A 25,575-nucleotide genomic window follows, 5' to 3' on the forward strand; every position below is an offset into this window, starting at 1 on the left:
GAGTTGTGTGTGTGTGTGCGTGCGCACGTGTGTGTGTGTGTGTTTAATAAAGTAGTTCTCAGAAGTTTACACAACTGGACTCTCTCTAAACCCCCCTTCAACCTATTTTCTAAGTCTAACTACCATCCTGTCATTTTCTTATTCTAGCCCACCTCCCGCAAGCAACCCATTGTCTTATTCTCACCCTGAATTCTGTTCCACCAGCATTTCCGAGGGCTCCAGGATCATTTAAGATGGCTTCTGGATGATGCCACTACCACAGCATCCTGTTCTCCGTGAAATGCCTAAAAGCCATAGCATCTGGATCTGCAGTGCTCTGGTGCTGCTGGAAAATACCACACAGTGTCACATCTCCCCAGTCACCCATTGCCCTTGAGTCACCGTGGTCACTAAAGTTCCATAGTGAAAATACAGTTGTATCCAAGTTTTTGGTCTTTTCACCACCTAAATCCTAAGTGCTTATCTCTGAAAACGTACTGCATAGAATACTTGGGTGTCTAGATCAGGATGGATAAGAGCATTGCTGAGGTTGCTGTGGCAGAGAAAGTGAGTTGAAGCCCTTTGAAAACCCCCTGGAGTCCAGCTCTTCCTCAAAGAGAGCTGTGACCATATAGGTACCGGGCTCTTGAGCAGCCCGAGTTCTTCCCAACTCCACACCCTGGGGAAGGCAAAGGATATGGAATTAAACATTCATTTTTGAGGGACATTTTTCAGTATTTAGGACTTCTGTCTTCTTAAGTATATGATGGTGAGTATAATGCACAGGGCACAGCTACCTCCTGGGAGTATAATTTGAATTAAGTGATATGAGAATGAGATGTCCTATAAGTCACTTAGAGGACAGATCCAAACATGCACATTTTGCTTTTATTTATTATTTGGAGAGCTTTTGTGATACTTTATGAACAGCAAAGCCCCGTGATTCACAGTCTGCCACAGCTATAGGAACCAGCTAATGAAATGTGCCATTGATTTCCTTTTTCTGTCTTTTTTGACCCTCTGTTAAATTTAAAGGGGAAAAGAGATACATTAAATTCCAATTCTAATAATAGCCCCCAATGGGGCCCAAGTGGCGAAGACAATGGGAAGAGAGACCTTTCAGCAGTAGGTTTTACTTTGAGCCTAAATGAAGTCTGTCGTGATCATGTTATTTAGTGAAATGAATTCATGGAAGGAAGTTGATTCCTTCTGGTCGGACCCTAGAGCACAAGTGTCACATCCCCAAATCATGCCCACTAGTAGTAATTAAACTTCACTCTCTACAGAGAGCCCTACATGACCTAAGAGGCAGTCGTTTTGAGAATCCCAGACGTTAGATTCCCAGTTACTCATGTAGCAAATGGATGCTCTCACTGTCTACTCTACTGCCTTCCATTGGCCTACCTAGGGCTTTGAGTTCGGCCTTTCTGTATCAATAGAGCACCATTAGAAGGCAGCAAATTTATCAAGGAAAATAACATTCAGAGGAAAAATAAAACAAGCCTTTAAAAAATGTCTTCAGCAAAGAGTAAGGTATGTTACACATACATTTTCTGAAGCAGTAGCTAACACTTTTAATGGAAACTTCTGTGCCATCACTGAGGTATTCCTAAAGAACCAGAGTACTTATAATTAATTGTATTAATCATGAAGACTAAATTTATCCTCAGCTTCTATAGTGTGTTAAGGATAGAAATGTTTACCCAAGAAGAAAGCTAACATGGCATTCTTCTGTGCGGATGTAATTTTCACTTGACAGAGTGTGTATTCGAATGGTAGGTGTTTGCTTTTCATTTATCCACTTAGAGTCTTTCATCCTTTTGGAAATTTATTGATTTATTTTGTGAAATGCGGAGAGAAGAGAAAGGAAAAGGCTGTGATTTGTGACAAGTATACTTCCTGAGCAAAGTATTTATCTTATCCACCTTGCTATCCTCTCCATCATTGCCCCTATTTTTTATTGAGATGTAATTGACATGTAACATTATATTAATTCCAGGTATACAACACAATGACATAATATTTGTGTGCATTGCAAGATAATCGTCTCTTATCAATTAGTCTTTGTATATTATGAAACACAGAAATCTAAGACCTCATTAACCTCACAACTTCGCAACAAATTAAAATAACTGTGATTATAAAATATATAGAAATCCCAATTTTACTTTTAGTGAATTGCACTTTGATCTCTCCTATCAAAAATGTGAGTAGGGCGGAAATGTGTGATCTCTCAGTATAAAAATGACATTCTCTTTCCTAACAGGATTGCAAGCATTGGAAAGCAGGCGGGAAAGGTTTGCACTGTGGATATCCATATCCCATCTTGCCAAAGGATAAATAAAGGGCATTCATTCATCAGCTTTCAAGCTGCCACCCTCTTTTCTTTTCCCCCAGCCCCCACCTCTCCCTGAAATTGGGAGGAGGGAGGTTCTGATTATTTTTGCCTATTTCTAGCAGAGCTAGGCATGAACAATTAAATTTAGGGCTTCCCTGTGGTCTGTGAATAACAGTGCACAGTGCTAACCATCAGGGCACAAAGGCAGACAACAAAAAAAGGCTTTTTTTATTTTTTGTTTACCCTTCAGGACACTGTTTACCTTATCACTGAAGGGGAAGTTATCATCTCATCCCTTTTGGAAATTGTACTCGGTTTATTCTCTAGCTTCGAGTCTGAGACTGTCCAGTGATCAAGTGGGTATGTCAGCCTGGGGCTAGGGGATTTCTGTAAGGTCCTGCTGTCTCCCCCCACCTTCTGGACCCCCACGTATGTGTATGTGTGTGTCTGTCCCTCCGCCGCCTGTCTCTCTGTCTCAGGCTTTGCTCTGTCTCCTGAGTACAGTCTCACTTCCTCATTCTCCCCACACAGTCTCATTCCTTTTTCCTTGATTTTTCTGTCAAGGCTTTTTCTTTTTCTCCCTTTCAACCAGAATGATTTTTCCCCTTTTCTCCCTCTCTCTAAATTTACTTCACAGCAGATTGTCTTGTAGTAAATCACCAAAAACCCAAATAGCACTAAAGCATTCTGATACAACATTAGCATTTGCTTAACAAGCACAAGATAAACATTAAACAAAGAACTGCATTTCTTTATTAGAGGCTGCAAGATACATAATCCATGAGCACAAGAAACATGGGACCCAGTGGATATGCAGATGTGTGTTATTTCATTGGCGCTGGGCGGCCTTGTTAGAAAAGGTTTTCATCTGAAGGCTTGGGGGTGGATGGTTGACTGTCCCTGGTGGGGCTGTAACTAGATACAGAGACTGTTGCAAGCTAGGCTGGGCTCCCTGGTGGACGTGCTGATTGGACAGCCTGAGGAAAACTTGGGAAGCATCGGGAAGTGAACTCAATCACCTTGGGGATGATAGGGTAGAACCAGATGAAGGCATTTGACTTCTTTTGTAACTCCCACTAAGGACAGATTGCCAGTGCGATCCAGCCTCCATAACTGCAAATCAGGCCCTTTCCCCTATGCCGATTTCATTAGAATGGCCAGCATGGTGCAAAGAGGAAAAAAAAAAAAAAAGGTTAGACACAGTAATTTTACAGGCAGGCGGGTACAAAAAAAATCTGCATAATTAAGCAGTCAAGGCTGCTAATAGGGGAGTTTATATGCTCTGGGACCAGGCAAGGGCAGCACATATGGATATAGCACTGGATATTAAATCTACGGCATGCAGACTTACTTCAGGGCCCTCCGAGAAAAGGCTAATTATAGAGAGAGGAATTGTGTTTACTGGTCTGTCTTGGGCAAAGATGGTAAAAGAAGTACAACCAAGTTTTGCAGTTAGACATGAACAGGCTGTTAATAGAGATATCAAAATATGTGCTTGTGGTTGTTTCCCACCTAATCAACACAAAATTATAGATTCTATGGACACTCCCCCCACCCCATATCACCTACTATAGACAAAACACTTGGAGTTAAGTTTCATACGTTAAGTATATGCGTAATGTCAAGACGCATAGGATAGGATTGTGTTTATTCTTAAACTGCCACAATTTAATCTCGGCTGTGCTCTTTATCATCAGTGCATTCTAGTTAGCAGTTTAGCTCAGCCCTGTTTAAAAACATCAGCGCTTCTGGGCATGAGCTCAAAGTCAGCACTTAACCAGAAATGGAGAACCTGAGTGGAAGTTGCAGTGGGCAGGGGTGAGCCTTTCGAGGAAGGGTGTGTTTCTGGAAGGGGCTCTGCCGAGGTGGACATTAACATTTTATAATGTAGATCAAAGGTAAAGAGAAAACCCAAAGGCCTCTTTGTCACGGGCCCCTAACGACTGCCTCATATATGAGCTGAGATGATTTCTTCAAATTATTAAAGAGATTCATTTCATATTTGTATGTATGTATGCACAGACATATGCATGCATGCATGCATGCACTTATTTAATTCCATACAAAGACCCGTTTTCTGAAGAGGACAGGAGAGTGGGCCATTTGCCCTGGGCTGGATGTGCCAAGGTTTGCCCGGCTGTTTCAGGAGACCAGAGCCCCTTGCACATTTTGTTTGCAGAGAAGCAGTCTGGACCCTTTGTCCTTTAGGGAGGCTTCCCATGGAAAGCAGCAGCCCTCGCCAAACACAGATTTGTGGCTGGAGGCTCTGGCCATTCGTGGGCCTTTTGTGGATTCCATTGCTTCCTCCCAAATAGGAGGGCTGGAGAAGAATCCCACTGCCTTGTCTCAAGATGCACTAAAACCTCGGGCTTAGGAAAGTAAACAGCAGCTGATCAGCTAGATATTGGGTCAGGCTCGCCTGACATCTGTGCTCCTCCCAGAAGCGGGGAATTCTTTGCTAATGAGAAGACCAAGCCTGTCCTTTGGAAAGTAGGAGTTGTAAAGGCTAATGGATGGGGAGGTTAGCCCCTGAAATTGGGGGAAAGCATCGTTGTTGGCACACAAGGTGCTGTGCACCTCCTTCGTCTCCGCTGCTTGTTCACCAGCTGACCACAGCTGTACCTTTTCCTGAGCACAGCTGGTCACACCTTACAGCACTTGGGTAAGAAAGAGGGTGAAGGTCTTGAGAGACGAGCATAGTACACATACCCAGTGTGAATGTTTCACACTCAAGTTTTGAAATGTGTTTTCCCTAGCAGCTATTAATTCGGTTTTCAAATTCAGACTAGTCCTCGGAACTTCTTTTAAACTCGGTGACATCTGATGTGTTCTGATCCCTAGAGGTTATGATGAGGTAGCATTCTAAAGAAGGAAAATTGGGATTGCCTGCAGATTAGTAGGGACCGCGTAGCTTAAGTGGAATGCAGTAACATTGACAGTATTTATTAAGATCATTCTGTTTGTTCCATTCTTTCTACTGGAGACTTTGACAGAATATTTTCTAGGGAGGACGCAGTAGAGGACCACACCTAGAAGACGGTAGCAGCCCTCGAATGCATGGGGCAGCACCCGATCATCATTTTTCTGCTTGTCAAGAGAAAACGAAGTGTACCGACACTCTAGCAGGCAATAAGTAGGCCCTGCTAGAAAGGGGGAAATATTATTATGTTCTAGATAGAAATAAGTACAGAGGAGAGGGTTTAAACATGCAGTTGCTTTTATTTTTTAACTTTTTGGGCTCATCAAAAGGGAGAAAGCTAGGCAAGAGGCATGTCACTGGTAGAGGACTGGTATGAATTTGAAGAGATCTCTTTGGCTATGTGTTGAATTGTTTGGGGATACGAAGAAGAGCCAGCCATCTACTCCTACCTGGTCCATAGGTGGACTCAAAGTCCTTTACGGCATAACGGCTTCCCACGTCTGTCTCTTTCCTCCCTCCCTCAATCTTTCCCTTCCTTTCTTGTCTCCTACCTTCCATTTGTCATTGAACAACAATGAAAACACAGTTGCCTTGAGAAGAAACCTAGTAAGTGATAAGGAGGATAATCGAGAAGGAATGTATTTTGTAGGGAAAATATGGTATGTGTTTATGTTATGAGGGAGAATATGATAAATGCCCTAAGAATCCTATGAAGTAAGGTAGGAGTTTATAGGAGAAATTAATTCTGAGGGAGAAAGGAAGAGACTTGGCTAGGGACTCAGGCCTGAGAACAGCAAATGGTGCGACGGTTTTTTCCACATAAGCTATGCTGTTCTTCCTCATTTGGGAACTAATTTGCTGTCACCCCAACAAATACACTGGATAGATGATCTAAAACATTACTCCCCACCCCACCCCCACCACATACACAGTTGGGTCGAGGAGAAGAAGATGAGGAGGATGAGGGAGAAAACCAATAACCATTATTGTTTTCAAAAGGGGAGGAAGAGGTTTTCAAAAGTGGAGAATTTAACAGCATTAACATCTTCTGGGCATTGTTTTAAAGTTTATCATTACCATATGCTGAGATTTCCAAATACATGTCTGGGTTAAATTAGGAAACTAACAGAGGGTCTCTGCTGATCTGCCCAAAGAATCCCACATGCCTAGATGCCTGACCAGTGCTACCCATGCTCTTGACAGCCCCGCCAACTTCCAGGAGCAGGCAAGGCCCAGAAGGCAGGCCCCATGGTTCCCCAGGCCATGCTGACTTCCCCAGTCCCACTGATAGCGCTCTGTTGAGCCTTCTCAGTGTCTCTGTCCTTATAGCCACTGTTTCAGTTCTACTGCTTAAGTCCTATAAGACCCAGAACTGCTTTGGGGCTGCTAACGGAACTGACCACAGAGGAGAAGGCAACTTCTCTGGAGCTCTGACGTCCCCTCTCTCTCCTGTCTACACACACACACACACACACACACACACACACACACACGCTCCTATCTGCCCCTCACCCCCTTTCTTGCTTCTTCTTCTTCCCTCTTTCTTTTTCTGCTGCAGAGGGGTGAAGGAGAAATACAGAGGAACAAAATCAATCAACAAAGTCTAAAGAGTTAAAACACTTGATATAAGATATTTCAACAAGTGGAGCAAACATTTTGATGCCCCGTAATAGAAATAATGGATATCGTAATGGATTCATTACTATAGACCAGGCATTGTGCTAGACACTTGGTAGAGATGATGTCATTGGAGTCTCCCCTCTCAGCCCTGTGATGTAGGTACTAGATAGCCCCATTGGACACATGATTCGGCTAAGGCAATATTAGATAATGTAGGTGACAGTACAGGGTTGGGCAGCTTACCCACTACCAAGAGATTCCAAAGTCAGAGTTTTTCAACTCACTCCACCATGGTGCAGGGGAAGAAAGGCTTTACAGATAATGTCTACGATGACTTTTATCAATACCGTCTCCTTTACCTACTACAGTGTAAGTCAGGGTAAGCCTCTAGTAGAGGTCTGTGTTTGCTAACAAGTGAGGCCCGCCCAGTGTGTGCCACGTGGCTCAAGAATTTTCCTTTCCCTGTGGAAGCAACTCTCCTGACCATAGAACAATGATGGATTACAAACTGGATTCAGCAGTAGTGATCCGCCTGCTATCAGAGCTCAAACCCTATTTCAGGATAAGATTTTGTTTTTTATAAATTAAACAGGATCCAGTGGCTGACCATTCAGTTTCTGAGGATTCATCAGAAATTAATATTTAATCAATGTGCAAAGAGGCTCAATTGCATTTGTGACCTGCTTTCTCGCATATTTGGGAGGGTAGAGATGAAAACGGAGAACACACAGTAGATACATTTACTGCCAGAGTGGAACTTTACAATCGTACCAGGGGACCTTTTGGTAATGTTTGTAATGTGCTGCTATTGTGATTTAGGAAAGAAAAATGCTACTGCTGGGCTTTATTTTCAACAGATTTTTTTTTTTTACACATCAATTAATGCAATCAAATGTAGTACAGGGAAATCTAACTTTTTATTTACATTTCTGGGGGCCAGGGAGGGTTTGTTTGTTTTTGTTAACTCCAATCATTTGAGCTGCACAGTATATGGTTTTCTTGGTATTTTCCAAATCAACTCAGTAAGTTCTATTTAACAGTCTATGTGAAAATCTCCGCATGAGGAAGAGAAAACAGCCTTTATAAGTGGTACCATTTGTTGAGAAACAAATGATTCTGCCTTGCTTCACACAGTTTGAAAATAATCACTTTTTTTGGTTTTCAAAAACAGATTTACTTAATAAAAATGAATCATCTCGGGTTTCCAACCCATACGGGCAAAATTGAAATATGTTATTTCTTCAAGAATTAGTCAGATTTTTGAATGCCAAGTTTTGAACTCAATCTTGATGAATTTGAAAATAACCTAAAAGGAAAAAAGCATCAGATGTTTGGCCTTAAACCTTAAAAGGGCACTAAGATAAACCATTAAGATAATCAGAAAGGTCTCTGCTGAGGGTACATTTCTTTTTAACTTTTTAAAATGTTTATTTATTTTTGAGAGAGAGAGAGACAGACAGACAGAGAGACAGAGCATGAGTGGGGGAGGGCAGAGAGGGAGGGAGACACAGAATCCGAAGCAGGCTCCAGGCTCTGAGTTGTCAGCACAGAGCCCGACATGGGGCTTGAACTCACAGACTGCAAGATCATGATCTGAGCTGAAGTCAGGAGCTTAACCGACTGAGCTACCCAGGTGCCCCTGAAGGTACATTTTTTGAATTTTTCTCCCTGCTGTGATTCATTGCCTTAACTGAACACACATTATCAACACAAGCTGCTGGCCATCTCCTGCCTTCCTGAGCATAGGGACCTAGTTAACTAAGTATCATAGATGGATTCATTAAAAACTTGGTTACGCATTGAAATTCAGCTATTTTTCTTCCTCGTAATCGGGATCCTAGACTCAGGTTTGAGCCCACTTCTGACAGTAACTACCCTGTGACTTTGAGCCAATTAGTTAAGCTCTTCCTGGGATTTGGGTGACATAGACCAATCCATGTGTTAAGCGGATTAACAGGGAATCAATGTGTATAAACCCACACCACATACTTTGAAAATTACAAAATGCTATATAAATATATGGGAGGTAATAACATTTATAACCGTCCTCAGGTAGGAGTAATGAGAGGAAAATGTACCCTTGCAACAGTATTAGCATTGGTAAGAGCCTCCGTCTTAAAGGACTCTGAAAAGGGGGTGGGAGCAGAGTTTGAAATCGTATAGACACTTCATTCAACTTCTTGTGCTTAAAAGTCGTGTTGGCCTGAGCACAAAGTATGATCTTTTGCAGTAAATGAGGTAATATGCAGACCTAATCGGGTGAGTTAAGGCCACAGTGACTACTTTGATTTGGAATTTCCCTGCTGTTATCACTTTAAGACCGAATTTCTAATATTCATTTCAAAAGATAGATGCCCAGATTCTAGGTCCTCTGGGTGTCACTCGATTGCACTGTTCTTCTTGTTTCTTGTGCTGTTCCCTTTTGCGGGGGTGTCCACCTGTATCATGGGTGCCAATAGGTAGAAGGAGCCTCAGAATGCATTAGTCAGACAGGATGCCCATTGGTCGCTTCCTCATCAGTCACTTGCTTACACATAAGGGTGTTGTGACAGTCTTAGGTGTGTCTAATTCTCTAAAGTTTTATTTTTTTTTATTTAGTTCAAGTAGCTGGACCAATATTTAATTAAGAAAACTTCTCTTCCCATCCCAAGGAATGCAATTTATTTTGTCACTGGGCATTTTTCTCATATAAGTTATGTATACATGGTTGGTTATTGTGCTTGGTTGAAAATATTCTAAAAATATTTCCTGCCCTTAATTCTTTTGTGCACATCCATATAATGCTACTCTGTATTTCACACCCTCGTTTAAATTTCTGAAACGTCTTTCCTCCAATATTCAGAAAAGAAGTTTTCATTGTTGGTTCATGTCAGACTATTTGCCTCCTCTCTCATTCAACACTTACTATCCTACAATATTATAAAAACTATTTACTTTTCTTGAGATTGTCAGATATAAAAACTCTCATGCTAATCTCTGTCTTTAAGAAACCAAACATTGCTTCTGCTTTTCAGAAGCAAAGGAAGAGTAGAAGGCCAAGACATCACCGTGGGCCACCTTTTATCCTGGACTCTCATATTTTTATTTACTAACAATGAAATTGATAACTGAGCTAAATATGATTTCGAGATGGACATAAATTTTCAGAAAGGACATAAATTTTACAGTTGAATATCAAATTTCTACTTAGATTGTTCAAGACAGCTTTGGAATTCTCTGCTGATTGCATCACATCATGCAGGGACAAAGCAGACCTTTTAGATATATAAAATGTTGGGGCTTCTGAGTGGCTCTGTCAATTAAGGGTCCAACTCTTTCCGGCTCAGGTCACGATCTGCAAGATTGAACCCCGTGTCGGGCTCTGCGCTGACAGCTTGGAGCCTGTTTGGGATCCCCTCTCTCTCTCATTCTCTCTCTCTCTGCCCCTCTCACACTTGTGCTCTCTCTCACTCAAAAATAAATAATACACATTTTTAAAAAATAAAAAAACATATAAAATGTTTAAAGTAATTGATATTTTAGTGATTTTTTCCAATAGATTTCTTTTTGTGTTAAAAATTATCAGCCTTCTTTATATTGACACAGTGTACAATATTTAAATTTTTAGAACAGATCTTGAATGAACTGGTTCAGGTTTTAGAAAAATTGTCATAAAGATAGGGGATTAAAAATTTATTGTGCCCAAAGCATCTTTACAATTTGGCATTATAGTCTTAGGAATATTTAATAGCTTTGCAGAAGGTAATACAAGGAATTGCTATCTAAGAAAGAGCAATCCTTAATTATTATGTCTCATTCTTCATTTAACCGATACACTTAGTAACTAATCTATGGTTTTTGTTAGGTCCATTTCCTCATCTTTAGCTTTGGTTTTTGACCTAACAAAACACCCAAGAATATGTACTTTTCATACTTCCAAGCTAAGTAGAAATAAGAAATCTTTGTTACAGCATAAATCTTTTGGCCTGTCTTCCTTCCTCCCTCCCTCCCTCCCTTCCTCCCCTCCTTCCTTCCTTCCTTCCTTCCTTCCTTCCTTCTTTCCTTCCTTCCTTGCTCCCTCCCTCCCTCCCCCTCCTCTTCCTTCTCTTTTTCCCATCTCAACAGATAATAACTCTCTCACTTAGGTTGCTCTTGACTGACAGGAAACAGACAGAAGGAAATAGAAATGAGTGTGATTCATTGGTATGCCAGTAACATCTTGGCTTCAGCATAAAGTGCCTAGATGTGCTGGTGTATCCAGAATGATGCCCAAGAGAGAAAAGTAGGTTAGGAACATATTGAGCTAACCTATTTTCCATACATAAGTATGGCATTTCCTTTTTGGTAAGCCACACACTTAGAATATACATGCAGTCTCAGTTTCTTCCCAAATACTCAATTTAGTACCATATCAGGGAATGGTTCGGGAACTTAAAGATGAAGAATTCACTACAGGCAGGCTAGAATTAAGAAATCAGTCTTTGTTTCTGAACAAATATGATTCCATAAAGAAAAGCTCAAGTCCGGTCTCCACAGGATTTTAGGTGGCAATTTAACCAAATCAATAGGTTATTGCCATTGAGAGTTAAGCATCAACATTCTGCCATGGATGAGTTGTATCATCATGAGTGTTTCCTTCACATGGACAGCTCAGGCCAAAGCACTTTACCGAGAATGGTGTTCCCTCGCTTCTCTGCAGAATCTGGAGATATAGGGAATTTAACTTTCAATACCAACAGGGTCTGCATATGAGTTAAGGCTTCACTTTGCTTCTGAAGAGAGAGGAGCGCTCTCACAAGGGCAAGAGAAACTCTAACCATAGTTGGTCAGGAAATAGGGGATGAAGTGGATTGAAATAAATTTGGGCTTTGTCTTGTCGGGGAGCAAAGGAGTGACCAGGCAGCATGGAAATATAAATAACTCATTGCACATTACCAAAAGATCTAGAAAGACAGTAACTTACTTTGCTTAACTATCAACTTGAGTCTTTGTATTTAAGAGGGAGGAAACTTTTTTAAAGTGAGGGTTTGGTGGGACAGTGTGGTGTTGGATTCGGGGATGCTGAATTCTGGCACCGGCCGTGACCATACACTTTGCCGTCATAAGTGTGTCAGTTACTATATCTAGTCTCCATTTTCTCATCTTTTAAACAAGTCCATAGTTAATTAGATTGTCTCCATGGACATTCCTAACTTTGTCTAACATCCCAGCATTTAGCCAATTACATAACACTTACCCTTTCATTTTTTTTCCTATGCATTCCTGGTTTATTGCTTCTTCATTTTACATTTAAAAAAAAAAAAAGCACAATGTCCTGGGATCTTTGAAAATACTTGAGCCAACAAATACAGTTTAGGGAGGTATTTATTAGAATATTTCTTAGTAAAAGGATAATGCCAAATCATGGTCAGCCAACTCTCCTGTGCCTTCACAATCAGGTTTCCCATATCACTTTTCAGATTTCTCTGAGCCTAGGGAGCATTATTTGCTTTTGGAGGGACGTTAATCACCTTATGGTAGTTTTATGCCATCCTCTATTTTTCTTTAAGCATAAAATCTTTATCTAAAATATGGTATGGAAGAGGCAGCTGTATATAGGTTCCAACACTGTATATTTATTTTTCTTTTGTGTTGCTGCAGTGTTTTTCCTTTGCTAATGTATTTTGACACCTTATAGTTGTAACCTGCTGTTCTCTTTAATTGCTTATTGTTATTAATTATATAGTGGTATCGTAGTTGGCTGCTTGAGCCACTTGGCTGTAAGGAAATTCATTTATCATTATTGCCGTTGGAGCTACAGAAAAGTGCCAGCACTCTATCCAGAGATGAATGTTTTTGAGCTCACATCCAGTAAAATTTTGAACATGGGTCAAATCCTTAAGTGTTTTTCTTTCTGCTGCTACCCTTTGCTTCTGCTGGTCTCTGCATCGAGTACCTTCATTTTCTCTTCTCTTTTGTTTTCAGTCCTAGATTTGCTGCCCTTTCAGTGACGTTTATGTTATTCTCAGCACTCCATTTAGTGGCCTGTCCAAACCGTACCCTTTATTTCCTCCTCAAATACCTAACTGTAAATTTTCCTTCTTAGAATTTATTTTAGAATGTGAATAACATTCCTGCCTTTACGATTTTGTTACAAGCACCTTTTATTTTAAATCAGTAATGCTGATTGGACTTTGTCTTAAGCCCCACCTTTCAATGAAAGTGATCATTATGCCTTTAAGAGTAACTATATACCGCTTCTACTCACATTATAAATAATCAGATATATTTCGATTCCCAAATTAGGAAACTGCCAGTAGAATGAATCAGTGAATGAATGAATGAATGAATGAATGATATACATATACAACCATGGGGATGTGTACTTGCACACAGCCAGCTACTTCCTGATATCTGTAGTTTCTTTAAATGTGGGCTTAATTTAGAATTCATGACCCCACAGCTGTATGTGCCACAGAACAGCCAGGCCAGAGAGTTCCTGTGCCTTCTGGCAGCATGACATTAAATTCACACTAGTTAAGCCAACTTAAATTGAGCCTCCTTGAACCTTCCTAAATAAAACTAGTGGCCTTAATTACAATCAGGCAATTTAAAGGTTATGGAGCTCTAACTAGTACTGCAGTATATCACTTTAATAATGCACAGGAAAATTTCTCTAAGGGGTGGCATCGTTTGATTAGAAGAATTCAAGTTTCACAGCACATTTCCAATAAACTGTTTTTAGAAATCTTATTGCATTTATTGCACCATTACCTTTTTTTATTCTTCAAGGCCAAGTTTCTAAGGTCACACCAATAGAACAATAAAAATGTGAGTCATTTGCAAATAACGTGCAGTATTGTGATTTTTGCATTGCTGCTTAGGATTTTCTTAGTGTTGCCACAAAGTAAAAGGAGGATATGATCCCTTGGAAATATGAGATTCTTGCCCCTCTTATACCTTCGTGCCCCACCTGTCACAGAGTTAACTTGTGCTTTGGTGCTGAACCCCGATTCTGAACACCGCAGGTCAGATGACTTTGCAAAAAGTCATCAATAACATAAGTTTCTTAGATAATTAGCTTTGGAAATGCCTGACTAGTTTCTTGTCTTGAACCTAGTGCCCATGGTTGTTGAGATCCATAATATTTGCAGAAGCTGGTGAACCTCATTCCATTTCTTTTGTTTGTTTTGTTTTGCTGTTTTTTTTTTGTTGTTGTTGTTTTAAAATCATCAGCGATAGCCGGCTATGCTTTCTAGCAAAGATAAACAGCTTTTCAGTGTTTGGAGACTTTCTCCTTCAAATAACTCGTGGCTTTATGCCAAGAAGAAGAAGGTAAACAAAAGAAAAGGCCCTGACCCTTGCCATAAAGCCAGCACAGTAACACGAACACATACCTGATGAGAACCATGTCCAGCGTGTGGCTCCCATGGCTGGCCCACTGCTGTGCGGAATTAATATTGACTGTTGCACTGTCTCAGTACTCCAAGATGTTTTCTTGATGGATTTAACTTTAAAGCAGGTTACATTTAGTTTCTTTCGATTTTACCAATTTATGGTTTGTTTGGTTTTTTGTACAGTACTTGAAGGTAAATCCCTGCACTTCTACCTGGGCCACTAGTCCCAGACGTGAGGCATTAATAGTATGTATTTAATACCAAACCGGAGAAATTTTAAGCAAAGAGTGCAATCGATGCATACATCTGATTAAACCAGTTAGTTAAAAGAATGGAGCTTTGTAATATCAGAATACATAACTATTAATAAAAATTGTTTAAAACTATGTGTGAAGTAGAGGTTTCTCTATGACTGAGGGCAAATAAAAGGTGAATATCCCTTCTTTCACATGGTTCTGTTTTTGTATTTCAGGTATAAAATGCATGATCACACTTCCCCTCTTTTTTTTTATTATTTTTTTATATGAAATTTATTGTCACATTGGTTTCCATACCGCACCCAGTGCTCATCCCAACAGGTGCCCTCCTCGATGCCCATCACCCACCCTCCCCTCCCTCCCCCTCCCCCACCCGCCATCAACCCTCAGTTTGTTCTCAGTTTTTAAGAGTCTCGTATGCTTTGGCTCTCTCCCTCTCTAACCTCTTTTTTTTTTTTCTTCCCCTCCCCCCTGGTCTTCTGTTCAGTTTCTCAGGATCCACATAAGAGTGAGAACATATGGTATCTGTCTTTCTCTGTATGACTTATTTCACTTAGCATCACACTCTCCATTTCCATCCACGTTGCTACAAAGGGCCGTATCTCATTCCTTCTCATTGCCACGTAGTATTCCATTGTCACACTTCCCCTCTTGAAACAGGAGATAAGTTTGGGCTTCTCAGTTTCTTGCCAGAGTTAAACTGGCAAATAAGGGCAGTTACTTTGTGAATGCTTTATTTGCCAGAGTATTTTCCTCTCATTTCAGGAAATAGCAAAGGCAAGCAGAATAAGGTAAATTTTGGTTAGTCCAAATGTGTCATCACATAGGGCTTAATGTACAAGGGAATGGAGCAAACTTTTTAAACAATTGATAAATAATTAATATCATTTTGGTGTTAGTCGCGGCCTTTTCTTCTGATTGAAATTACATGTAGGACCAGCAAAATGCATATCTCCCATAAATTCAATAAATATTTATTGAGTCCCAGCTATGAGCCGTGTACTGTTTTAGGTGCTTGGCACACATCAATGCACAAAACAGACAAATGTCCTTGCCCTCCTGAAACTTGCCTTGTGGCACAAATTGATGAATAACCCCAAACTTAGTGCTTGGCACGCCCTCGTTCAGAGATATCCTGGGCTGCCATCCACCACTCTTTAATAGGCAAGGCAAGAGCTGAAATGCATTACTGAATTGGAAGCATGCTGTTTCCAATCATATTGTGTGTCTAATTTATTATGCAAAAGGGAAGTAAATTTTTATAGTGTCTTGTGTGCTCAGAAACTTTGCTGTCATGGTAGAGAACATTGCAGCACTAAGGATTAGGTGATGAAAACTTTGTAAAAGAACAAAGGTTACTTTCATGCATTCAAGCAAGCATATATAAGGGGGGAAATTGAGTGTCAAGTAAAGTGGACCCTTTTCGATGCAATACAGCCGCGTATACGCAAGTTAAAGCTTTATGCAACAAGCTTATTTTTGGAAGCCACGCTGTTTTCTACCGGAGCAGATCTAAAGGATATATTTCAGACTTAGCTGGTCTCAGTCCTCACTCCTAACTCTGTTGCCACCCTTGCCTTTTTCAGGGCTAACAGTATTTCTTCTTTTCGTAGTTAAGAATGCTTTTTCTTGGGGGGAGGGGGGAGTGGAGCTCAAAGTGATTTTATCGGTGCATTACCAAAAACTCATTTTTTTTTAAATGAAAACATTTGGAGCCCAGGTTTTTACCTTTAAAGCTATTTGCTGGCACTGTATGCTTTCTCTGAGACTTCCACTGTGGGCTCATGTTTAAATTAGGAAAGTAGAGAAGAAAAGGCTGACGACCTGGAGGTACCAAAATACTGGTCAGGTTTGAAAGATATCTTTTCGTATACCTGCTCATCCTTATTTTCAAATGTGTGCCAAAATATCGCTGCTGAGTCCCCACAGGTGAAGGGAAGCCACTTTTTTCAGTGGGTTGTTTGTTTTATTGTTTATTGTTTGAACAGCATTCCAGCGTTCTCTCCTACATGAGAATATTCAAATAACTATACCCACAACCGATAATAATAGCCAAGGAATTGGACAATACTGCATCTCAGAGCATCTAAAATCCCACTGCCTGCCTCTCCCATCCCGGCCCACCTGGACCTCCTGCTAGTTTCCAAGCTGCTGATGTTTATGGGGCTCCAGGCAGCCCCTGGGCTCTTTAAAATCTGCTGGGTACAATGCAGCCTACCCCAGTTGAATCATTTCCTGCTCCAGCCCTGCTGATAATGAGAAGTTCAAGACAGGAAATAACAGTGTCAATATCAGTGGCTTTGCTTATAAAGTCCAAAAGCACCGTAGCCCTTAAGACCATTGGCCAAAAACAGGTAGTAACGGAGTTAAATGCAGACTTGCACCTTGTAGGGCTCCTTGAAATAAAATTCTGGCGGAGACACGTGGGGTGCATATCATTTTGCTTTTCTCGAGATACCTAAGGGTGGCACGTGTGGATAGTCAGAGTCGAGGCACCTGGTGCTCATTTGCTCCTACTGTCCCCAATGCCCTTTCTCTCTTATTGTGAGTCTTATGCTTGTATCCTGTATTCCTCTCTTGTGTGGCATAGAAACACTGACAGTGGCAGACATTGCCATATTGCCAGTGAGAAAATCCAAGAAGGTGCTGGCGTCAGTCTTCAGGCAATGTTCGTTTTCGTGTTGAATTGTTCAAAAGAACAGAGCAGAGCTTTTTAACTAGGGAAGAAAAGGTTCACATAATATTCAACACTCTCAAATTCTGCCTTACTTTGGGGGCTTAATGACTAATCTACTGGCAGACTTTGAGGCCTAAGTAATATTCTCCGTTGCCAAATTAGCACCTCAGTGTGTTTACGTTACAGTTGTGAAATATGTGCAGTATATAATACAACAAATTACAGTGGCCTGAGCCCTGGAAAGAGCTCGAGAGATGTGGTGGCTGTGCGTGTGGCAAATCACAGTACAGTCTGCCTATTTTTCTACTCCTGGTTTCTAGGGTGAGCCAATGTAGCCGAGGGGTGAGTTTTGTCATGTGTGGCTTTTCTTTGTTACTCCTCAGACCCCTAGCTTATAAATGTGTGCTTGGAAATGAACTCAGGGAAGAGGAGAAGCAGAGTAAAGGGTTGGGGGTTGGGAATTGGTTTAGGGCATAGTTTTGTTGGATTTAAAAATATATATAAGGATATAGTGGTATACGTGTTCGAACTGGAAAAATTACAACTGCAGGGCATTTGATTCCTCTGTTTGGATTCCAAGGGCAGAGTTTACTCCCACTCAGATCAGAGCTTTTAAGTATGGCCCCGGCCACATGATGATGCACCGAGAGGGGTTTGTATCTTTGGACTTTAGCCTATAGATTTATGCAGTGGAAGAGGCTGGAGGACCCTTCTGGCCAGTCTCGAGGGTAAATAAGAGAAGGAGTTCTACTTATAAACTGTTACAAATTGGTCCTCAGTAATGGCTGCCGTGTTGATCAGACGATATAAGGGGGCCCCCGGTGATTCCTGGGATAACAGCTGCATGTAAGTCAACCACTGAACATTTGCTTGTAGCTGCTCTAGATTTTTGTTTTTATTGAAGGAAAAGGAGTATAAACATGGGACACACAGTCTGGAGGCTGCTTAAAGGGTTTCTCTTGTTTAAAGCTTATATTGAAATGTCAGTGTCTAACAATTGCCATGTCGGAGCTTATAATTTGAGTTGTGCTTGAACATCCAAATGGTAGCTGTTATTTTTTTCTCTTACAACATGGACTGACGAATAGTTGTGTTGGTCCAGGTTTTATAAATTGGAGAGAGAGAAATTATCATTCCCCTCTGAACTGGCCTCAGACAAACAGATTTTGTTCTTACAGCACAAAGTTTTGTAAATGATTATCACGTTCCCTACATTGAGGTGGTATTGCAATTATGTATTCAGACTCATTTCCTTTGAAACATTGAAGAGTGGAGTAAATATTTACATTAGCATCAGTGTCTTCTGTGTGGACTTGATTCCTGTTAACATTTATGTTCGCGCTTAAATGAAGATTAACAAATGGAAGTAATTATTTTAGCTGAAATTTATATACATGTGAAATCATTTCTCAATTATGCCCACACCGTCATTGGTCATGCTTTAAAGCGGTTGACCAGGACAGGAAGTCGCTGGCCTCCAACATGTTCTCAGTGGTGAGAGCTTCACTCGTGCCTTTCCTGACCTTGGACCCACAGTGCTGGCCACACGCATGCTTCCCTCCACCAGTACATAACAAACAGGGGTTTTCTGGAAAGATGAGGGTTTATCCTGGAAGGTCCATGGTCTTCTCGTTCAATTGACTAATCGCGCTCTGATGTTTCTTTCTCCCTTTCCTTGTGCTAATTTCTGCTCTCCCATGTATTTGTTAGAATACTTTTCAGCCTAGTGTTTAGAACTGGAGTTTTTCTGTACTGCATAATATTGCTTATTTGCTATGTAACTTTTTGACAATCAGAATTGCAGTGTGGCCATCAATCTTTATTCGTAGGGTATGGAAAGGGTAGCAGTTTTAGTCTTTAACTTCCAAAGTCACCTACAAAGGCAAATTTTGCTCCCTGTGGAAAATCTAGAGACTATGGATAGGCAAAAAAGGGAAGAAAAATCTAGAAATTTCATCCGTAGATCTCATCCATAACTCAATAAAAAAAAATAGGGCTGCACTAGCCTATTATATCCTTAATGGAATATTGTAATGGTTATTAAATCAATTGCCTCAGAATCTCTTTTTAATAAATGAGTCAGACTGTATTATCCAATTACTGTCAGCTGCTACCTTTCCGGAGAGCAGAAATGGTCACTTTGATTGAATTTTTAGGCTTTTGCCACCTTTACGAAGAAGGGAGATAAAGAGACAAGGTGCAAGTTGTGGCTTCTTCGGCAAAATCCTGAGTCTAAGGCTTAAGTCCACCTGCATTCAGAGGTGTTGATAGTGCCTCCCCATGAACATCAACTTGAAATTAAAACCACAGTGTCACTTTACAGCTCCTTACTACCTCATACCAGATAGCAAGAAGAAAGGAGAGAAACTCACTTTTGGAAGGAGACAGGGCTTACCTAAGGTAGATCCCCCAGTACTAAGGATTTTTTAGAAAATTGTTTGAAAACTAACACACTGCTCTTAGCCACACAATGCAAATAGAGAATAATGGGAGCTGAGTTAAACAGAGACTCTGAATAAGGATAAACTTGTGAATTCATATTATAAATATGTTGTCTTAGTTTCCCAATACTATCTCTACCCTGTTCTTCAGTTGAACAGTATAAAATGGGTTCTGTTAACCAGTGGTAAAAGCGTTCGGGGTCCCCCTATCACTCACTCGTTATCCATTTGACCCTGTGGAAATAAGCAAGTAGGAGCAGGGAGAAAGTGAGTAGGGAAGTTAATAAAAGTGGGAGAAATGTCTAGATGTGTTCACTTGTAGCTCGGAGCACACTAGCTTTTGCTTATCTATCATTTGCTGTGTAATAATTCAAATATATTTTCTATCCTACTCAAATAGCTGGGAAAAGTCAGTAGTTGGAAAAAAAAACTCAAATGTAACTTAGAAATGAAAGGCAGGTAGAACCCCCAGCATCTTTTTTTTTTCATATTAAAAAAATGTGCTTTAAACTGTAAACAGTTCTGAAAATGCCAGAAGCTATTGTTATGATCATTGGTATCCCTTAGTGCCTTCACCGGGTATGGGGTTCAGGGAAACTAAGTCTGCACTAATCATGCGTAAATGCTTTATCATTGTGTGCCACCGCCTTGTGAATTCACCTGGCTAAATTTGGATTATGTAATGTTTTGTGATGGAATGACTCTGTTCTTAGGATAGGAAATAAATAAAAATCGATGAAGACGTTTTCCTTGTATTCATACACATATATCTTTCTTCCTTTCTATTATTTTTTCAAACAAAATACTCATAGTCAAGAAAAAACATCACATTAAAGACCATTCTAACTTGCATAATTCACTTTGTGTTCATGCAACAGTCAGTCATTATCCCCAAGGAAGCCAGCCAGGCTTACATATATTACTTCACAAATATTGCGAGTTTAAGAATTCCGGGACAAATGTGTATACCTGCTCACACCCATAGGCTGCGTCTTGGTTCTTGTGCAAAACACGTAATTTAAAGATGAAATAAAGACTCCTGGTTACCTTCTTACCACCAAAGTAAGGTATGCGGCATCGAGGAAACATTTAAATTTGCCAAGTATTTCTGATGATCAACTTACTGCCCCAATTCCCTACAGTGGTGTTTCTTATATTTCCTAATATCTAAAATTCGGAAAATTTTTGGTGACTTTAGGATTAAAAAAAGAGAGAAAAGAACAGATGAAAACCCCTTGATCTTATATAATCCCTAAAGCTTTTTGTATAACCCCTTGTCATGTCAGTATGCACAATTAAACTCCTTCTTACATAATTATAATCAAGGAATTTACTGTGCCACCCAAATACAGAGTAGGTTTTTATCTCTTGTGAAATGTAGACAGTACTGGGTGGCTTAATTAGTGCTTTGCTTCTCTTTTTACAAATTCCAATCCTCTGCTTCTAAAGACTCATACTTATGTGAGAAGAAAGATTAGGAATACAAATAGAGTGATTTTTACTCCTAGTTAGCTAATAATAATTCACTCTGTAATGGAGCCTTTGTGTTGCCAGTAATATCAGCTGGAGAAGGACTTACACATGCATGTTGTGTTGCATGGAAGGAAATACCTTTGGAGTATAGACTTGTTGCCCACATGGTACGAATACGTCTTTCACATTCCCTAGATCATTCACTAATGATCCTTAGTAACATTTTTTATCACTGCAAATAGGAGAAGGTAAGAAGAGTATAAGTTGATAACAAGCCAGGTTAAATTGCAACCTCTCTGCCCTTTCTCTGTCTGATAAGTCATTTGGGAGTAGTTGGTGAATGTCATAGCCTATTTGCTAAGATCATGGACCTTGAGGCCCGGATGCCTGGAGTTAAGTTCTGGCTCCACCAAATATTGACCCTGTGACTCAGGGTACAAATCACTTACAGTCAGTGGGCCTCATTTTCCTCATCTGTAAAATGGGGCTAACAGTAGCTGTTAAATTAATGAATTTATATCTGGGCACTTAGAAGAGCAGTGTCCGAAATGCAGAAAACACTCCAGAAGTGTTGGGTTGTTCATTCCAGTGCTACTGGTTTTCGTTTCTTATAATTGCAAATTGAAATAAGTTGGACTAATCCTTAAATTTTAAGTTTCAGAAACATTTTAATGAGGAAATAGGCAACCTAAAAATAATGGCGTCTATCGACAACAGAAACTCTTCACATTATATAGCAATTATTATTACGTTGAAATATTTTCCTACCATCTTGTTCCTAAGATATCAAAGAAAAATCCAGGACTAGTCAAAACTGAGCATGGAGCTCGTAGAAATTCCTTCAGAGAAAGACAGAGTCTAGATCACTGGGTAAAATTGAAACTATCTTACAAAGTAGGAGGAGCAATGAACTGAGAAGACATGGAGAACCGGGAGTACCCTGCATAAAAATAGCACTTGTAGGATAAACTGTAAGCATTAATAATATTTCAAAATTGCCCAGAAATCTTGGGAATAGAAAAAGAAAGTTTGTGTCAATGGGAGTATCACTAAAAACCTTATAGTTAGAAATAGAAATTTGTAGGGGCGCCCAGGTGGCTCAGTTGTTTAAGCATTCGATTCTTGATTTCGGCTCAGGTCATGATCTCACAGTTCGTGCTGTGCTGACAGCATGGAACCTTCTTGGAATTCTCTCTCTCTCCCTCTCTTTCTCTGCCTCTCCGCCACTCATACTGGCTCTTGCTCTCTCTCTCTCTCTCCAAATTAATGATCTTAAAAAAAAAAGAAACATAAATTTGTAGAACATTCTAGGAAAACCAGAGGAGAGGCTAAGGAAGAAGCTGTCCATTTTCCTTGGGTCCATTATTTTAGGACTTTGGAAATACACAGCCATAAAATCATGATAGTGAAAAAGAGATGCCTTATCAGTGACATCCTAATGATACCTTAAAAGCTTAACAAAATGCTTCACCCGGAAGATAAACACTGCCTTCTGATTCTCTTTGGAATTTAAATTCCAGAAATGTTTTACGTTGATACAAATTCGTAGGTAATGTGAAATAAGAACCCACAACCATATATGCTACTATATATTTATATTTGGTGATGGAAGTAGTTTAACAGATGCAATTACACTTGTCCGTTAAAGATATGATGTGGGGGCACCTGGGTGGCTCAGTCGACTGAGCATCTGACTTCAGCTCAGGTCACGATCTCACCGTTCATGAGTCCAAGCCCCACATCAGGCTCTCTGGTGTCAGCGCAGAGCCCGCTTTGTATCCTCTGTCCTCCTCTCTCTCTGCCCCTCCCCTGCTTGTGCTCTCTCAAAAATAAATAAAACATGTAGAAAAAATTTTTAAAAAGATATGATGTGTTTGAACTTTTCTGTTCATGTATTCTTCACAGATGAAGGACTGAACCATGAATGTAAGCTCTGCAGCCAGACCTTCGACTCCCCTGCCAAACTCCAGTGCCATCTGATAGAGCACAGCTTCGAAGGGATGGGAGGTACCTTCAAGTGCCCCGTCTGCTTTACAGGTAGGAAACTCTAGAGAGCTTCATGGCCAGTTCATGTCTTTCCTACCAAAGCATATTCCCGCCGCAATGGCCTTTTACAGCTAGGACTTCTGTTCAATTTGGGGAGAAGATGTTTGATTTCTGCTTATTAGCATTATTGATTGCCGCCCACTTAAAGGCTCAAATGGGCAGGAAGGTTAACTGTCAGGATGAACAAATGGCATTTCAAGTTCTCTCAGAAGTTTGCACTTTTCCACTTGGAAAACGACATCCATGTTTTGTTCCCTTTTCTCCTCTCGGTGTGAAAAGGTTACCAAGGCAAGAGTGCCTGCACGAAGCTGCTTCTTAATCGCAAGACGTCTGACTACAAGTGCAGCCGTGTTGCCAGCCTATGTCTGTTACTTAAACTTGGAGAGTTTTCTAACATTTCCCATAAGAAATAAAAAGGTAGCATTAAAACCCTCCCAAATTCCTGGAGCTAGAAAACAGATTAGATGAACAGATTAGGTGAGGCGTTTATTTCCTAGGAAATTGGATGGATTTTTAATATAAATTTACACTTTTAAGAAGAAATTTTCATTGGATGTTTTGGCTCTATAGTTTGCAGCAGCAACAAAAAAACAAAAATGTAAATCAGAATCTATAATTTGAAGCCCATGGGGTTGAGATATGATCACACGTATTTCTGGTACTCCCCCCAACAGTGACAAAGTTATTTTGGAAAGTCCTTTGTGATTGTTTTGCATATGTCTTGAACTCAGTGGTCAAGCCCCTCAAGGCTATGTTCCCTTCTTACTTGTCAAAAAAAAAAAAAAAAAAAAAAAAGACCAAAACACAACAAAAATATATCCTTCTCTCAAAATTGACTTCTTTGTTTGCAGAGCAAGATCCCAGGCATTGATTATTAACCTTTACTACATTCAGCCTGTAGATTTCTGTCCTGTAACAAAAGAAGAGAGGGGCCATGTTCATTATACAGTTACTGCAAGTAGTACTTGAATGTGTTAATGACATTTGCCTGTGAGCCTCCTTCTTTCAATAATTCCATCAGCCACTCCTTCTTTTGGAACTGTTTCGTTGTTGTTCTTGTGCTTTCGATTTATATTTAAAAATATATATTGGGCTTGGGGGGTGCTTTTTAAATTTATCTTTTTAAGTTTTTATTTAAATTCCAGTTAACATACAGTGTAATATTAGTTTCAGGTGTACAATTTAGCGATTCAGCATTTACATACGTCACCCAGCACTCATCACAACAAATGAACGCCTTAATCCCCATCACCCATCTAGCCCATCCCCCGACCTGCTTCCCCTCTGGTAACCACCAATTTGTTCTCAGCAATTAAGATAAAATATATTGTTATATTTTTACCACAACATAGTATTTATCTTAAGATACAATGAGTCAGGAGTCGGGGTTCTTTATAAAAGCTCGTGGTAAGTCTTCATAAGGAAGACTGGGTCATAGATCTCATGACTGAGACCCCTAATAAAATAGTTATTTCATGTTGTAGCCAGAAGCCTCATAACATGTGCTAAGTTATATGGAGATCAGTTGCAAATCTGTATAAAAACTCCATTTCTTTTTGTTGATGTAAGTAAGAGACAAAAATGCATTAATCATGAGTCGTCTGCATTTTCTGTGCTGACAGACCTGAATTGTTTCAGTGTATCTTGAAGTAATTTTAGAAATAACAATTAAAAAAAAAGAACTTCCAATATAAAGCATGTTAGGTGGGAGTGAAGAAATCTGAGTAGTTTTTTAAGGTAATGAGAAATGTGATTAAAATGTATGACTCACAAGAACAATATTCTAATATTTTAGGTTGGCTGGCAATTAGAATAATTTTAATGATTAGAGTGGAGTCAAAGTCAAATGCCAACATCTTTAATAAATCCTCTCCCTGCCTATACAGATTAATATTGTAGATGCAAACTTTTTTAGGTCACAGTGCACCAGGCATCCATCAGAAGTCAGTTCTGCCAACCCAAACACTGCCTCTGGCATATACAATTTAATTATTAATAGTATGTCTCCTAGGTAAACTGTTACACAGTCTTAGGGCCTTGTTTTGTAGTCATTAAAATTGAACATGTTTATATTATTGAAACCCTTGCATTCAGTGTGTAGGCTGAGTTGATCTTAAAGTATCCAAAGAGAATTTACCTGCCGTTCTGTTTCACATTTATAGACAGTGCCCCAGAGTAGCTGTGGGATATAATTTTTAGCATTAACACATTTAAATAGAGAACTGTTTGCCAGCTATAACTTTAGGCAAATACAATAAGCAGGGTTTTGGCATCTATGATTTCTTAACCTGTGGGTTGCTGAGAAATAAGAGTCATTTCTGTTCAGACAGGGCTGTGCATTTGACAATTTTCAGGTTTATTTTTAAAAGATTTATAGGGAGCAGGGCCTCGATAAACCTTTACTTTGGAGCTGTTTGGGCTGAACTGGGTGCTTGGTAGAGTGCATCTTAACAAAAGCCGGGGACCCAA

General features: G+C 40.0%; 1 protein-coding gene across 1 annotated transcript in view; it reads left to right on the forward strand.

The window, feature by feature from the left end:
- Positions 1–25,575, forward strand: part of ZNF521 (zinc finger protein 521) — a 279,598-nt gene that overhangs the window by 227,673 nt on the left and 26,350 nt on the right. The window contains exon 6 of the mRNA XM_047087088.1: positions 22,966–23,097. Within this exon, the coding sequence (XP_046943044.1) occupies positions 22,966–23,097 (132 nt within the window). The remainder of the gene's footprint in view (positions 1–22,965; positions 23,098–25,575) is intronic.

Source organism: Lynx rufus, unplaced genomic scaffold (genome assembly GCF_022079265.1).
Source record: "Lynx rufus isolate CCGP_SWC_20201006 ecotype Redwood Valley unplaced genomic scaffold, mLynRuf1.p SCAF_22, whole genome shotgun sequence".
Classification (NCBI taxonomy): Eukaryota; Metazoa; Chordata; class Mammalia; order Carnivora; family Felidae; genus Lynx; species Lynx rufus.